This window comes from Eubalaena glacialis, chromosome 15 (assembly GCF_028564815.1).
Source record: "Eubalaena glacialis isolate mEubGla1 chromosome 15, mEubGla1.1.hap2.+ XY, whole genome shotgun sequence".
Classification (NCBI taxonomy): domain Eukaryota; kingdom Metazoa; phylum Chordata; class Mammalia; order Artiodactyla; family Balaenidae; genus Eubalaena; species Eubalaena glacialis.
Window position 1 is genome coordinate 86,690,485 of NC_083730.1, and position 17,237 is coordinate 86,707,721.

Here is a 17,237-nt window from a genome sequence, read left to right on the forward strand (position 1 = left end):
CTATATATACCATCACTTCCCCCTCATTCTGTGGCCAAAGCGAGTCACATGGCTGAACCCAGAGTCAGGCAATCCTCTGTGGGAGGATTTACAAAAAATTGAGGGAGGAATGCAGGGATGGGTGAGGAGTTACCACTAACAACACAAACTCCCAGAGTGGCTTTTTGGTGCATGTTTTATTTTGGGGGGAATTCCTTTTGTGTCCTGTTCTATTCTCATTCTCACAGTAACCCCACAGTTTATTTTTCTACTACTTGAAGTTTTCTAATGAAACGAAGGCTGGGTATGCCAGATAGGTTAGTGCTATGTACTGGAATATGGATCTAGGTGATGGAGTAAAAATTTATATTCGTCTGCAGAGGATGTGGAGGGAGGCCCACTTTTCTCTGGTCTTTCCCCACTGTGGGGCAGGGGAAGCTGTTGGATGGAGGCGCTATCCAGGTCTGGAATCTGCACCCAGACTGTCCCATTTATAAGTGGTCATCACATTAGACACGAAGACTGACTCCTGCTGTGGAACAAGCAAACTTAGAATGACAGAGCTGTGCGATGGTGCAGTTGGTCCGCCTGTGTCCCTGGTGGAATCCCTCATGAGGCAGGGAGTTGCTGTTCAAATTGTGAAAGGCTATCGGGGCAGGTTTAATTTAAAAAACTCCACCTCCTAAAATCTTGTTCTTATGATGCCCTGACTTGTGGTAAATCATAATTTTGTCTCCATTTGTAGCTTCAGCTAAAATCATAATCGTACTATAAGCCCCTTGACAGCAGGGACGGACTCTGTCTTCTCTTTTTTTGGATCCACAGTTAATAGCACAGCCCCTAGGGTACATTGTAGGCATTCGATAAGTATTTATTGAATGCTGTGTTTACCTAGGTAAGATTTAAAGTAAAAAGAAGTCTGTTTTATCAACTTTTATGTCTTATTTTATAAATTCAATATTTATTAAAAAAATAAAAGCAGCGTCATGGATAGTGTACTAGAGAGTGAGGGAAAGAGACTCATTTAGTTTGGGTGCGCTGGGAAGGCATCTTTGAAGAGAACATTAGAGCTGAAACTTGGATGATGGGAAGAACCAGTCGTGCAAAGATCTGGGCCAGGACCTTCCAGGCAGAAGAAACAGCAAATGCAAAAGCCCTGGGGTGGGTTTTGAGGTTGGGGCCAGTGTAAGGAACAGATTGAAAGGGCAGGGCCAGGCTGTGCAGGCCTTAAGGTAATGAGTTTGGATTTCCTTCTAAGTGTAGCACAAGGGCTTGTAACAGAGAAGTGACGTCAGCAGATGGCCCTGATGGCTCCGTGGATAGTAGGCTACAAAGGGAGAGGCAGGGTTCGAGCAGGGAGACAGTGGGAGCCTTGGCCAGGGTCACTGCTGGGGGTGCAGTGAGATGTTAGATGAGGGACATATTGTGGCTGTAGATCCAGCAGGACTTCATATTAATTGGAAGCGGGTGCTGAGGACATGAGAGGTATTCACAGTGTATATTCTTCTAGGAACTAGTATTTATTTGAGGACTTTTTTTTCCCTTCTATTTGTGAAGAGGATCTAAATGAAAAGACAACAGAAAATAATGAACAACGAGAAGAGATCATTCGCCTCAAGCAAGAGAAAAGTTGCCTGCATGATGAATTGGTTTTTACTGGTAAAAATAGATAATTAGTTTAAGTAACCTGAACGTTCTACGATACTACCATGACGGGCTAAATGAATTGTACCTCTCTCAAAATACTTTATGTATTTAATTAATTTATTTTAACACCCTTTGAGAAATGAGGAGGGACCAGGCAGGGAATTTTAAAGCTGTTATCCTGCCTCCCAGTTCACTCTGTTTCCTCTTCTGTGAAATGAGCTGCTCTCCCTTCTGGCTTGAGTGCGTGACTATACTAGCTCACTAAAAACATAGCACTTGTGCTTAAAAGTTCAATAAGAAAGAATCTTATGAGCCAAGTATTTGCAAATACTAGATAAAAATTAGGAATTCAACATTTTTTCAATTTTGCAAATAGATCACCTGTAATTATTACAGTTGGAAAGTACTCATGTGTTTCGTTACATCAGTATGACCTCAAAATAATACTGTTGGAGATGAATTTTTCATGACTTAAAAGCAAGTTTGTCAGTAAGGTGTGTAACTTAGGCCTCCTTCTGATAAACATAAAAGTGGCACTCCCCACTCTCCCTCACCGCCATGTTCTCCTACACTCTAACCCCAACCCACCCCAGTATGTCAGAGTTTCTAGCCTCTCCTTTCTCTGCTCCCAACTGAGGATCACTGATATTTAGAGCTTATCTATATATGGCCCTGACAGCCAAGAAGATTTTGTTAGACTTTAATTTTGGTAGTTTGTATGAAGAAAATCATAGGTTTGGAGGTAAAGTTCCAAATAGAAATTAAATGAACTGGGACTTCCCTGGAGATCCAGTGGTTAAGACTCCACGCTTCCACTGCAGGGGGCACGGGTTCGATCCCTGGTCAGGGAACTAAGATTCCGCATGCCGTGTGGTGTGGCCAAAAGAAACAAGAATTTAATTAATTAAGTGAACATGTTTGGGTCTACTCATACCTACCCTCAATTGTCCTTCCTGCTAGGAAGAGACTACATTTCTGTAAGTTAAAGGGCAGAATACAGTATTATATTACATTTTTTTCAAATAAAATGAAATTCTTAATTTTAATCGCATGATTAAAGATTGGGGAAATGCAGTTTTCTACCACTAGAGGTCACTATTTCCATTATTTCTAGGATTACTGTGTCTCAAAGTAATTATCTCTTACATTGTTACAGATACTTACATAAAGATATACATATATTTGTACATCTACATAAAGATATACATCTATACATATGTTTGTAGCTTTACAGCTGAATTCCCGCCATCTTTGGATCGGCATCTGTGTGCCAGGCACTCTGCTAGTTGACTAAGAAGCTCATAGGCCCAAAGAGAGTTTAGTGCTCTACCGATGCTGTGAATAAAATGTTGTGTGAGGTCAGAGGAAGCAAAAACATTTACAGAACATTTTAATAATCTCCTTTCTTTTTGGTTCATCTATTTTTACTCATACATTCTATTATGTATTACTAGGTAAAGTATATGTAATTTGTTAGATAATACTCTAATAAATCCATTTTGTGAAATATTTTTTTATCATTTCCTAAGCTGATTTCTTAAATATCTTTTCTATTCGTACCACTGTCTCAGAACAATTTTTGTGTGTTTAAATTATAAAAGTGAATTAAAGCCTGAAAAGAATTTTTAAAGGCTTAACATGATAACATGCTATCAGGTGTCATGGCTAAAAATTAACACATTTTATTCAAGATTGGAAGATGTCTTAAAAATGTACTTCTAAGTTCAAAACTTCTTTTTCCTCTTGTTGAAGATGAAGTTCTTCACAGAGGCTTAGAGACATGTTTCATTTGTACATGTTGCTTATAAGAAGTTTGCAAATAAAATAATGATACTAGTTTACATTTCTGTGGCTCTGTGAGTCCCGTAAACAAGGCCCTGTGAGATTGAGTGAAGGTCTCCCAGGCAGTAAAAGGCACAGAAGCTTGATCAGAATTTGGCAGGTCCAGACTTCAGCACCCTTTCCTTTGTGCTGTCTTCCTTAGGCTGCCCGCTCAGGCAGGTGTCAGCAGAGAGTTCCATACCTCTTTGTCTTCAGTGACCAACTTGTGAAATAGGCGGACTCACTCCACTTTGACCCCAGATAACCCAGCCACATAGGAAAGTATCAGATCTAAGGAAACAGTTCTATTTCATGCAACAGTAGATTATTCTGAAGTCAGATTAAGGCAGTATTGAAATATATTTAAAATTATCCTTGAATGCCAAATAAAGTAGCTGGCTTTTGTTTAGGGGCTGTGCTGTGTCCAAAACAAGTATCTCTGAGTGCTGGCAATGCACCCAGTGTGTGATCACGCTGTTAACGGAAGAGGTGGGTACAGCTGAGAGCAGCCCAGAGTCCCAGACGCCCTGAGGGCGTCACTTCTACCGGGAAAGAGCTACTGTATTACTGTTTTCTTTGTGCGTCGAGTTGAATTCACATAAACTAAATGCGACTCTACATAAACATTGCAAGTGCACTACTTTTATAGGCTTTTGTTATGGTGTTGACTCACCTAATGCAAAGAAATAAATTCAGAATTGACGAGACGTAAGTTTTAAACCCGACGCTGTGGCTTTCACTGTGCCACGTTCTCAATTCTGTGCACGAGGATTACCTTTAAAAGTAAGATGATGCGGGACTTCCCCGGCGGTCCAGTGGTTAGGACTTTGCCTTCCAATGCAGGGGGTGCGGGTTCGATCCTTGGTCGGGGAGCTAGGATCCCACATGCCTCGTGGCCAAAAGGCCAAGTCATGGAACAGAAGCAATATTGTGGCAAATTCAATAAAGACTTTAAAAACGGTCCACATCGGACTTCCCTGGTGGCGCAGTGGTTAAGAATCCGCCTGCCATGCAGGGCACACGGGTTTGATCCCTGGTCTGGAAAGATGCCACATGCCGCGGAGCAACTAAGCCCGTGCGCCACAACTACTGGGCCTGCGCTCTAGGCCTGCGAGCCACAGCTACTGAGCCCACGTGCCACAACTACTGAAGCCTGCATGCCTAGAGCCCATGCTCCACAGCAAGAGAAGCCACCGCAATGAGAAGCCCGCACACCGCAACGAAGAGTAGCCCCCGCTCGCCACAACCAGAGGAAAACCCACGTGCAGCAGTGAAGACCCAATGCAGCCCAAAATAAATAAATAAATAAATAATTTTTAATGGTCCATATCTAAAAAAATCTTAAAAAAAAAAAAGATGATGCTGCAGACCTGTATCAGAAGGGCTGAGCATTAAGCGTGTTTGGCTAGGAGGTGGTGGCTTTCACAGATCCCTCCTCACGCTTCATTCCGCCTGGTCCCCAGCGACCGCCAGCAGACACTTTGCAGAAAAGCTGTCTAGGTAGAGTTGCTGTCTCCAGCAGCTCATGCCTTTGTCCTTAAATGGTTTCTCCAAATGTAAAGCGATAATAATAAATATTTGTATTCTTTTTCATCCATGAGAAAAATGACATGTGGAAAAGGTGCTTTGTTAATAAACCATAGAAGTTGTAAATTTTGATTTAGGCTGCACCTGATTTACTCAAAACCGATTCATGTATTAATAATTAGAGGGTCATTTTATGCATTTAGCTTGAACTTCTTATAAAGATAGTGGGGTTTTTTAGGTGAGACATTTATTGTTGATCTATCACTTCTATGTGAATGAAATTATTTCCCCTTAAGCATAATATTAATATTTTTTTCCCATACAAGTCTTCGTATAGCACTTTAGATCTTTCCTTTCTGGGGGTTCTCATCTGCCAAGTTCTGAAACTTTTTAAAATACTGATTTCTCATACCCCAACTCTAGTAACAGCGAAGTGTCTGCGTTTCAGCAGAATGTTTATGGTCTTTGTAAAAGAATGAAGATTAAAAAAAAAAACACCTCTGTTCTGTCTTTTTGGGCTAGAAAATTGAGTGTAATACTATGTATATTAAAGAAAATTCTGAATCTTAATTACCCATCAGGTAAAGAGTTTTCAAGAAAAAGAAAGTCTGTAAAGGAGTGCTGGACTTTCATTAAAATGGAAAGACAAGTTTGTCTACCTATGGGGTCACCTCATAGGTCCAAATATCTTCAGTTTTTGCTCAGTGAGAATACATACAAGTGGCCTGATTGTGAGATTATATCAGATTGACTTACATACTGGTGCAAATAGTGATTTTTTTTTTTTTTTGCCCCTGTAATATTAGTTTTTTTTCTGTTGGTAAAGGTAATATGCTGTTTGGATTTTTACAAGGAAAATGCATTTGTAAGTTACCTGTGTAATGTGAATAAGTAAGTAAAGAATAAAGTAATATGTATTAAATTTAGAGATTTAGAAACCACCCCCTCAAAAAAAAAGAGGAAAATAATTGTCATTAATCCTTCCATCTAAAAAAATAACTTAATTTGATACTTCAGTATACTTGCTCTCAGCCTTTTTCTATGCATATCTACATACAGACACACACGTAATTTGAGCAGAGAGTTGGTACAGTTTTGAATACTTTTTTGACTTAACATTAATTATATTGTGAAAGTTTTCAAATTTGGTGAAGGATCTAGTCAGAATCACTGATTAAAGCTCTTTCCAGCCATCCATTTTGCAATTTTAAAATTCAGGAAGGAGGGGAAAAAAGTTAGCCGCACATAAGCTTGTTGGAAATGAAGAGGTTTGTGATGATATGGGCTGGTGAAAAACGTTTTAATAATATTTGTTCTTAAATAGTAGAGAGAGAAAAAAGGAAAGACGAGTTACTGGATATCGCAAAGTCAAAGCAAGAACGCATGAGCGCAGAGCTGCATAATCTGAGACAGGTAGGTTCCCACTTACCCTTCTCTATTAGGTGGGAAACGCTTATAAACAAACATCAAATTAGGAAAAGTGTATGCCCAGTGATTTCGTTTATGATGCTTTTGGAATCCTGACTACATTAAAGGTATATCATATTAAACTAGCAGATAGGGTCTTGCTTATGGTAATGAAAGGTTAGGAGACTAGTTACATTAACAAATCTCAGTGCTAACATAGGAAAAATAAAAGCAAACATATTCAGCATAGTTCTTTAGTCACTATCTGATCTGTTTTGGCATTTGAAAGTGCCAGTTGTTGGCTCAGTTTAGCTTTGTTGTTACACTTTATTTTGATGTATCAATATCTACGGCAGATTTACATAAAACAACAGCGTGATCTGCAGTTTCTTAATTTCAATGTGGAAAATTCTCAGGAATTAATACAGATATATGACTCAAAGATGGAGGAATCAAAGGCCCTGGAATCCAGGTAATCTTAGTATGATGCTATTAATATGATCTTGTGTTTTATTCCGTCATTCAGTCAATATTTGTTAAGTACCTGCTGTGGGCCAGTACTTAACTACTATTTGGTAGGTAGTAGGGAATAAATATATGTGAGCTAATCCTGGGTTGTAGTGAGAATTTTAGGCATGATCTTAATTTAACCATTTGATTAAATTCATTAAACACATTATTTGTGTGCTTGTGTAGAAGGCTTTGAGCTAAAGTAGAAATTACAGAGATGAATCATTTATTCATTCATTCAGCACTCAGTATTTTAGGCACGGGCTAGGAATAGGGAAAATGAAGATATATTGGGCATCGTACTTGCTTAAAATAATGCCAAAGAATGGTATAAATAACTGCAGTAGGAGTTCAGCTGAGGGTGATCTCTGCTCTCAGCTTGATTTTCCCATTTTCCTTGTTAATAGGAGGAGATGTCTACTCTTACCTATAAAAGGCAGTGTGTGAATTAAATTGGTTTCTGTAAAATTAAAATATAAATATATGAGGTCTGGTTTAATTTAACAAGCATACAACTGCCCCACAGTTAAACTGAGTCCACTTTTACAAGCAGAAATGGTACAGGGAGTCATGGAAAGGAACAGGAATTCAGGGAGTTCCCCATCACCGCACATAGGCGCAGAAGCTGGGCTGGATGCCGCAGCTCCTTTCTCCAGAGGGTGGAGTTCAGGATGGGGGTGGTCAGAGTTGCAGGGAGGGATGTAAGGAGCAGCTGCTGCTACAGACAGTAGGACTGGGGACTCACCTGCACTTTGCTGCATTTGCTGTACTCTTCTTCGAGGTCTTTTGCTGGGGGTTGTTGCACCATTGCTCTGTATCCCAGCTGTGGCTGCTACTAATAAACACCAGACCAACCCAGCGACCTCTTGCAGGCAAAAGCCCCTAACCTATTGGCTCTTTTTCCTTTTTGCACTGCATTTCCCCTGGGAGGTACCTGGGCTAGATGATTGAGGTTATTCTTTAAGAACATAAAGTGGCTTATCCCATTCTAGAAGGAGGGATCAGAATCATACAGATTAGAACACCTGAATAGGTGTGACATGAAAAACTTTGACAATTTATTAAAAGGTTTATCACAATGATTTTTATTTTATGCACATGTGGTGTCATTTTTACCTTAGACTAGTTTTCAATATATAGATACATAAGTATCCAGCAGATAAATGGGATGGTCATGAATGCAGTATGGTGAACACATTTGGCACTTTCCAATTTATCGTTGTACCTTGACTCTCCATTGCCTTTCAATACTGACTTTACGTCTATTTAACTGTGAATTAGGAAGAGAAATAACAGATCAATCAACAAGTATTTACAGAACACTTAGTGTATGTTAAAGGCAGTCTTAGGTTCCAGGAGGATTAAAAATGCTTCTACATGTGAAAAAAAACTTTAAGAATCTTTTGACAAAACTTTTATATATATGAAACAGTGAATGATATAGTTATAATAGGAAATTCGCTATCTGATTAATTAGATATATATTAATATGTACAGTAAGATAATGATTTGCAGTATGGATAGTCAGTACAGTGGACGTTAAGGATGGGAAGAGGGGAGTGGGTATGGTGGTCAGCTAAAATTGGGCTCAGAAGAATATACAAATTCTACCTCATATTTTCAACTCAGACAAATGGGTCTTACTAGGGTTTAGCTCAGCTGATGAGGTTTGAGTGAAATATTTAGAACGACAGTATCAAATGTATCTTATAACTTCCGTTTTTTGTAATGCCACCATAGCAGAGAAATGTGTTTATCAGACCTTGAAAATAACCACCTAAAAGTCGATTTTAAGAGGGAGGAAAATCAGAAGTCACTGGTTAAGGACCAAAAATTTGAGGCCACGTTGGTTCAGCAAAATAAGTCAGAGAAGAGCTCTTATGATGTATGCAAAGAGAAGAAACTACAGGTTAATACTTCATTTGGGGGAAAAAGTGTAATTGCTGTCTCATCTCTATTTGCAAAAGACTTAGTGGAGAAACAAAAGTCTTGGTCTCTGGGAGGAAAAATCCAGACTGAACCCGAAAACAAAAGTACATTTTGCAAGATCCACGCAAAATCACCAAAAGGTAATGGAGTTGGGATTCAGAATGAAGAGAAACAACTCTCGGAAACATCAACATCTGTATCCGGTGAAAAGTGGCATGACGTCAGCCTTTACCTGGGCCTGGCCAACTGTTCTGGTTCAAAACAACCAGAAAAGCTGGATGTCGAATGTCAAGATCACCTGGAAAGGTCTGGAGTCTCATGCTGCCATAAAAGCGAAGCCTGTCTGGATGAAAGTGACGCCCGTCTGGATGAAAGCGACATGTGGGAATCCAAGTGCTGCCACCCGAGTAACTTCACAATCGAAGCTCCAGGCCACATGTCTGACGTGGAATGGATGAGCATCTTCAAGCCTTCCAAAGTGCAGAGAATCGTGCGCCACAAATCAGTGTGCACTTGTTCGGAAAGTGCCAGTGGAACCAAATACAACTCCTCTGCAAGGTCAGTCTCGTTTCATGTTTGTAAACACCCAGGGAGCCTACTCACTGTTTTGAGAACTATAAAAGGGCTGCAGTAGCCACTTCACGCCAACCGTGAAACGGAAAGCAGTGTTTACAAACAGAAATTGCGTTTGACAAACCGTTTCCTCTTTTCATCACAGGGTAGGCTGTTGAGTTTTTGATCGTACAGAGACTGTATTGGATTCCAGTGAGAAGTTTGTGCCTAGGACAGCTTCTGAGGCAAAAGTTTTGCTTAAAAACAAAGCCAGTTGTCATGAGCTGAGCAAACATGTTTTATTTTAAAACAAACGGGGAGGTCACTTTACAGAGTAGAGTGCTGCTCTGGGGCATTCCTCAGCCAGGATCCTTTTGAATCGATAAGCCGTTTCTTTCATGTCCAGATTACATTCCCTAGACCCCAGATAAGACATTCCTTTTGCCCCCATTGGCTTATTTACACATCCAACTGCTTTGGCCTTTGTGTTCACTTTACATTTCCCAAACTTTCTTACTTTTAAAAATCATGCAGGAGAAAGAATATTTGTATTTAATAAGCTGGTAACAGTTATTGGGCTTTTTTTTCCCCAGTTTTATTGAGATATAACTGACATACAGCACTGTATAAGTTTAAGGTGTTTGGCATAATGATTCCAGTGCGTCAGGAAATGATGACCACAATAAGTTTAGTGAACATCCGTCATCTCTTATAGACACAAAATAAAAGAAAAAGAAAAAAATATATTTTTTCCTTGTGATGAGAACTCTTAGGATTTACTTTCTCAACAACTTTTATAGATAACCTACAGCAGTGTTAATTACATTAATCCTACTGTACATGAAATCCCTAGTTCTTATGTATCTCATAACTGGAAGTTTGTGCCTTTTTTTTTTTTTTTTTTTTAAGTTTGTGCCTTTTGACCACCCTTATCCAACTGGTTTTTTTAAGAGAAAAAAAATGTATTAGTTATTGGCATAGGCTGCATTTTTCAGGCTCATCTTACTGTTCGAATTGCTGAATCTTGTAGTTAGTTGAGGGGTGCTATACTAATGTCTGCTATTGTTAAAGGAAACCTAGCTCTTTGATCTTAAATTACAGAAAGGATGAAGTTTCTGTATTGAGAGCCTTATTTTAATCATCACATTGACTTTTTTTTTTAATATATTATTTATTTATTTATTTATTTATGGCTGTGTTGGGTCTTCACTTCCGTGCGAGGGCTTTCTCTAGTTGCGGCAAGCGGGGGCCACTCTTCATCGCGGTGCGCGGGCCTCTCACTATCGCGGCCTCTCGTTGCGGAGCACAGGCTCCAGACGCGCAGGCTCAGTAGTTGTGGCTCACGGGCCCAGTTGCTCCGCGGCATGTGGGATCTTCCCAGACCAGGGCTCGAACCCGTGTCCCCTGCATCGGCAGGCAGACTCTCAACCACTGTGCCACCAGGGAAGCCCCCACATTGACTTTCATAGGACTCTATGATTAAACTTCCCTTCTGGTATTTTCATCGTTTGGATTATCGTTTGGCCCTTTTAGAAGCCTGAGTCGCTTAAACATCATACAGTTATTCTGTCAACAAAAACTGGTTGTTACACTAAATATTATCTATTCATATTTGGTTTTTAAAGATCATCTTAGGTAATTGCAAGTACCAGGAGGGCACAGCTTCCTATTTTTCACTATTGAACAAAAACACGCATATATTAAGGGAAAAGCTTGTGTTAAGTAGTTTTAAGAGCAGAGTGGACACATATTAAATTTAATGTATGAAAGAAATTCAAAGACAATTTCAGAGTTTTCTTTCGCGGCCCTTTTGACCTCCATGGCTTGAAATGATTCAAGTGACTTTTTGTTCTGCCAGCAGAGGCATTTGCCAAGGCATCGCATGACAAACGCGTGATTAAGTGGAAAAGATAATGATGTTTTCCTGTTTTTCCTTAGATTATAAGAGCTTGTGTACCTACTTCATCATCTGACTAAAATGTCCACATTTATACCACCATTCCATTTGACATACAAGGGTTTACGTGTGGAGGGAGAAGCCACCGCAGCCTGCTCTGCCTGCCTTACGGGGCCTGTGGGAGGAAGAGGTTTCCAGGGCCTCTTGCTCTCAGCTCTGCTTTGAGCCCAGTGTTAACAACACACCAGAAACTTAGCTACATGTGTCTGTTCTCTAACTACTGAGACCCTATGGAAGAATCAAGGACCCACAACAGTGCCATTCTGCTTTCATAGAAGAACTTGTAAAAGACCATTAACAAAAATCAGTCTCACAAACCAAAAGCCTAAAATCTTCAAATGTTTAACCTTATGCTGTATTCATTTTTTTCCTCTCTTTTGGATGATCCCGTCCCTCACACCTTCTTTTCTTTGCTTTTTTTTGTGGGTGTGGGGAGGAGGGCAATTCTCTCTTCTGTAGTTACCCTTTAACGAAGAATTTGGTTTTAATTCTTACTGCTAAAGGTATGCATTCATTTATAATATTCTACACAGATATTCTGCTCGAGTCTCTAATGTTCTATTCAAACTTGAGCTTCGTCATCAGAAGAGAAAACATTCTTTTTTTTTTGTCCTGTTGAGATACTTTCAAGTATAACAGTATTGGTGACATGTGTTTGCTGTTGTTTCAAGATGCCTGTTTTTGTTTTGGTTTTATTATTCACAGTGAGCTGATTGCCATCCAGCAGTCCCACTGTTTGGGTTCTTCAAAATCTGCCTTAAGAGAGGAGGAGAAGTTCATAGAGACGGAGTCCTCTTCTGATAAAAAGAACTCATCTGAGATTTTGTTAGTCAACAAAGATGCAGCATTGCCCAGTGAAAAGGTTTGTATTTCGCTTAGAAATACCCAGCTTATTCAAGCAAGACTTCGCCCCAGCATACTTTTAATTCTCCTAGAGCACTACTGTTAGTGTGCTTAATTTTGGCTATTCTTCAGGGTGTTTTTTTAATTATAGGACTTTAATTTATATTATTTAACTGAAGTCATAATTATTTACCTTCTCTTTTCTTTAAATATCCTATAGATAACTTCAAGTAGGATGTCCCTCAGGCCCTCCAGGTGATTGATATATCTATTTTTTTTTAATTAATTAATTTATTTTATTTATATTTATTTATTTTATTTATTTTTGGCTGTGTTGGGTCTTCGTTTCTGTGCGAGGGCTTTCTCCAGTTGCGGCGAGTGGGGGCCACTCTTCATCGCGGTGCGCGGGCCTCTCACTGTCGCGGCCTCTCCCGTTGCAGAGCACAAGCTCCAGATGCGCAGGCTCAGTAGTTGTGGCTCGGGGGCTCTAGAGCGCAGGCTCAGTAGTTGTGGCTCACGGGCCTAGCCGCTCCGCGGCATGTGGGATCTTCCCAGACCAGGGCTCGAACCCGTGTCCCCTGCATTGGCAGGCGGATTCTTAACCACTGCGCCACCAGGGAAGCCCGATATATCTATTTTTAATAAATATTTTAAACACACAGAAAAGGAAAAATACAAGTAACTATGTACTTACATTCGGATTTAACATGTTGACATTTTGCCATGTTTGCTATATTTTTCAACTTGTTAAAGAAATAAAATGTTACAGATAAAGGATAAGTTCATGTGCCATTCTGCCTGTGCCTACCCTCCACCCCCACCAGTTAACCACTACCCTGAAGTTGCGTCCATGCTTGCTTTATGCTTTTATGTTTTACATAAAAGTGTATACTTAAGGGCAGGAATAGAGACGCAGACGTAGAGAACAGACGTGTGTACACGGCGCGGGGGAAGAGGGGGATGAATTGGGAGATTGGGATTGACATATATACACTACCACGTGTAAAACAGATAGCTAGTGGGCACCTGCCGTATAGCACAGGGAGCTCAGCTCAGTGCTCTGTGGTCTGTCTGTATCCCTTTCTGATGTGATTTTCCAGCTTTGTCAGTGTTTTGTGACCTTCATCTGTGCTGACATTGTGGACCTAGCCTCTTCATTTTGATTGTTGCTTGATGTGCGGGCCAGTGATTGAATAAACCGCAGTCTGTCCACGCCCCTACAGACAGGCAGTGAGGTTGTGTCTACAGTGTCATTATTGTGGATGAGCCAGTGTCTTCATCATGAATGGGGTCCCCCTTGCAGGTGGTTCATAAAGAAAATAAGTTCAAGTAAACTTAGTTATTTTTGGTGTTATTTTGGGAAGATATCCGGCTTTGAAATCAAACTCATCTGGGTTCAAATCCAGGTTTTGCTTTGTCATAGCTCAGTGACATTAGTACAGTTATTTAATTTCTTTGAGCCTCAGTTTCTTCGCCTGCAAATATGCAATTATAACATCACAGTTGCTTGGTTTAAAGGGGATATTGTAGGGCCTGGCCCCTGATGGGTATTTGATGAGTGTTAGTTCTCTTTGTTCAAAATTGACTGCACCAAGTGTTGACTAGAATCGGGAGCACCTGGGACTTTTGTTCACTGATGGTGGGAATGTAAATGGTAGAGCCACTTTGGGAAACACTTGGGTACTTTCTATTAAAAAACTACTTAAAAAAAAAATTAAATATACACCTACCGTATGACCCAGCTGTTCTACTCCTAGAGAAATGGAAACATATGTCCACATAAATATTAAAGCAGCTTTATGTGCACTAGCTAAAAAAACTGGAAACAACCCAAATATACTGCAGTAGGTGAATAGATAAACTGTGGTATATCCATACAATGGAGTACTTCTCAGCAATAAAAAGGAATGAACTATTTATACACATACAACAAGGTAAATCTCAAGATAATTATGCTGAGTGAAAGAAGCCAGACAGACAGAAGTATGTAATGCATCTATATAAAACTCTAGAAGATGCAAACTAATCTCTGGTGACTGAAAGCAGATCAATAGTTGTCTGGGAATGGCGAGGAGGCACTCACAGAGACAGGAATTCCAAAGGGCCAAAGGCGTGATAAATGCGACCCATATTCATTGTGGGGATGGCTTCATGGGTGTGTACTCATGTACACATGTATGTAGGAACTCATCAGATTGTACACTTAATTAATTTAGTTATTTTTGGCTGCATTGGGTCTTCGTTGCTGCGTGCGGGCTTTCTCTAGTTGTGTCAAGCAGGGGCTACTCTTCGTTGTGGTGCGCGGGCTTCTCATTGCAGTGGCTTCTCTTGTTGCGGAGCACAGGCTCTAGGCGCGCGTGCTTCAGTAATTGTGGCACGTGGGCTCAGTAGCTGTGGCTCGCGGGCTCTAGAGCGCAGGCTCAGTAGTTGTGGCGCATGGGCTTAGCTGCTCCGTGGCATGTGGGATCTTCCCAGACCAGGGATCAAACCCGTGTCCCCTGCATTGACAGGCAGATTCTTAACCACTGCGCCACCAGGGAAGCCCCTGTACACTTAATTGTACAGTTAATTGTATGTCCACTGTGTAAAAACTCACAGATTGTACAGTGTGGAAAACTTTTTACACAAAGTTGAAAGTTAAATAAGAATAAACAAACTAAGGTGTATTTCCACTTATTTTTAAAAGCTAACAAGCCTTTAGTGTTAAAGTTGCATTTTGTAAGTATTTTGACCTGGTAATTACAGCCTTGGCAAGTTGATTTAAGAGAGGTAAACAATGCCTAGGATTCTTTCATCACATGGATGTTACTTAATTAGTTGTAGTAAGTTCTGTTTAAGTCAAATTATTTAGCAAAGTAGGTTCTAAGAAATAAATGGAATTTGGTTCTTCTAGTGTTTAATGCCCTGCTTTGATATGTAATACCTAAAGTCAAACATTAATGAACAGTTAACATTTGTGTTCGTTACATTGTACTTGTAAACGTAAACAATGAAAAGTGCTTCTTGATTTCATGAATGCTTGAATTGTGTTGTTTGCCCAGGATGACTTTTCTCCCACAAGCAAGCTTCAGCGTTTGCTGGCAGAATCCCGTCAGATGGTTACAGATCTGGAGCTGAGCACGCTGCTCCCCATCAGCTCTGAGAATCTCAGCAGCAGCGTCAGAAATGTACGTGGTTCCTTTTCTTTCGACCCCATTTGTAGTATCCAAACACTCCAGTCGCTGTGTGCAAACATCCGTTTCTGTTAGAAGGAAAGGGGAGGAGGTAGCGGGCTGGGTTTAAGGAGGAAGAGAAAGTCATACTCAGATGTCGCCACACCCAGACTTCCTCTTTCCAGTTACCTGGGCACATGCACGTACATTCCGGGGGATTTTTTAAAAAATATTTTATTGTAGAAAATTTCAAATACAGAAGTAGAATACTTCCAATCACAGAGCTTCAGTAACCATCGGCTTTCTGCTGTTTTTGTTTCATCTTCCCCCATCCATACCTGTTTTCTCCTGAAACATTTTAAAGCAAATCCTAGACATCATATCATTTCACTCATATGTACTTCATTCTGTAGCTCTAACAGATAAGGACTTTTTTCACACCCAGCCAAATTAACAGGAACTCTTTAATATCGTCTAATGACTAGACCACGTTAAGGTTTCCCCATTTATCTCAAAAATGTCTTTTTACTGCTTATTCAAATCAATACTCAACCGAGGTCCATACTTTGCGCTTGGATAAGTCCCTTAAGGTCTCTCTTAATCACTAACAGTTCCTTCTCCTTCCCTCCCTCCCTCTTTCCTTCCTCTTCCTTCCTTCTTCTTCCTCCTATTTCTTCTTCTTTCATTGTTTTTTAATGCCATTTATCTGTGGAAGAAACACTGGGTCATTGTCCAGTAGAATTTCCCACGTTCTGGATCTTGCTGACTCCATCCTGTCTGTTGTTTTATCCCCCAAATTCCTGTAAACTAGTGTTTCCATCTGACAACTTGATTAGACTTGGGTTCAGTTTGGGGTCTTTGTCTGTTTTGGGATGACGCCTTCCTGGGAGATGCTGTCTACTGCCTAGTGCATTGTATCGAGAGGATCCTCACGTCTGGTTGTCCCACTTTTGGATGTCAGGCTTGATGGGAGTTCAGGAGATTGTCAGCCTGAGCTTTTTTATTATAGAGTTTCCCTAAAGTTCACTTAAGGATCTTAGCATTCCTCGATTTTTATGACTTAGATCTGTTATTTCATGAGGAATTGCAAAATAGTAATTTCCTAAATTTATGGCTGCGTTTGGGTCTTCTTTGCTGCGTGTGGGCTTTCTCTAGTTGCGGCGAGCAGGGGCTACTCTTTGTTGTGGTGCGTGGACTTCTCATTGCGGTGGCTTCTCTTGTTGCGGAGCACGGGCTCTAGGCGCACGGGGTTCGGTAGTTGCAGCACACAGCCTTGGTAGTTGTGGCTCGCGGGCCCTAGAGCGCAGGCTCAGTAGTTGTGGTGCACGGGCTTAGTTGGTCCGCGGCATGTGGGATCTTCCTGGACCAGGGATCGAACCTGTGTCCCCTGCATTGGCAGGCGGATTCTTAACCACTGCACCACCAGGGAATTCCCTCTAACTGCTTTTTCTGAGCACAGGAACCTTTCAGTAGCAATGATATAAGTTGCTTTGTAGATTTTATAGCCTAACATAAATAGTGAAAAGAACATTGAACTTGAAATCAGAATACTTGGGTCCCAATTTCCTAATCTGTAGAATAAGAGCTTGAAACGGATGCTTTAAGATTCCAGGTACATTACTTGGATGTGCTATGGGCATAGTTAAAGGTATTTGAAGGCCACTGAGTTAAACTTTTTTGTATCCCTGACCAAAAAATCTAAAATTAAAAAGGTCTGCAAAACACTGAAATACCTTTCTTTTTAAATAAACTTTATTGAGGTGGAATTTATACTATCTCAATCAATAAAGACATTTTATTAAGAATGTCTTTAGGGCCTCCTTGGTGGCGCAGTGGTTAAGAATCTGCCTGCCAATGCAGGGCACACGGGTTCGAGCCCTGGTCTGGGAAGATCCCACATGCCGCGGAGCAAC

At 40.5% G+C, this 17,237-nt stretch overlaps 1 protein-coding gene across 1 annotated transcript in view; it reads left to right on the forward strand.

Annotated features, from left to right (window-relative positions):
* Positions 1-17,237, forward strand: part of CCDC62 (coiled-coil domain containing 62) — a 41,315-nt gene that overhangs the window by 10,526 nt on the left and 13,552 nt on the right. Inside the window, 6 exon segments of the mRNA XM_061169891.1 lie at positions 1,537-1,638; positions 6,299-6,387; positions 6,738-6,853; positions 8,632-9,378; positions 12,035-12,195; positions 15,170-15,339. Of these exon segments, the coding sequence (XP_061025874.1) occupies positions 1,537-1,638; positions 6,299-6,387; positions 6,738-6,853; positions 8,632-9,378; positions 12,035-12,195; positions 15,170-15,339 (1,385 nt within the window).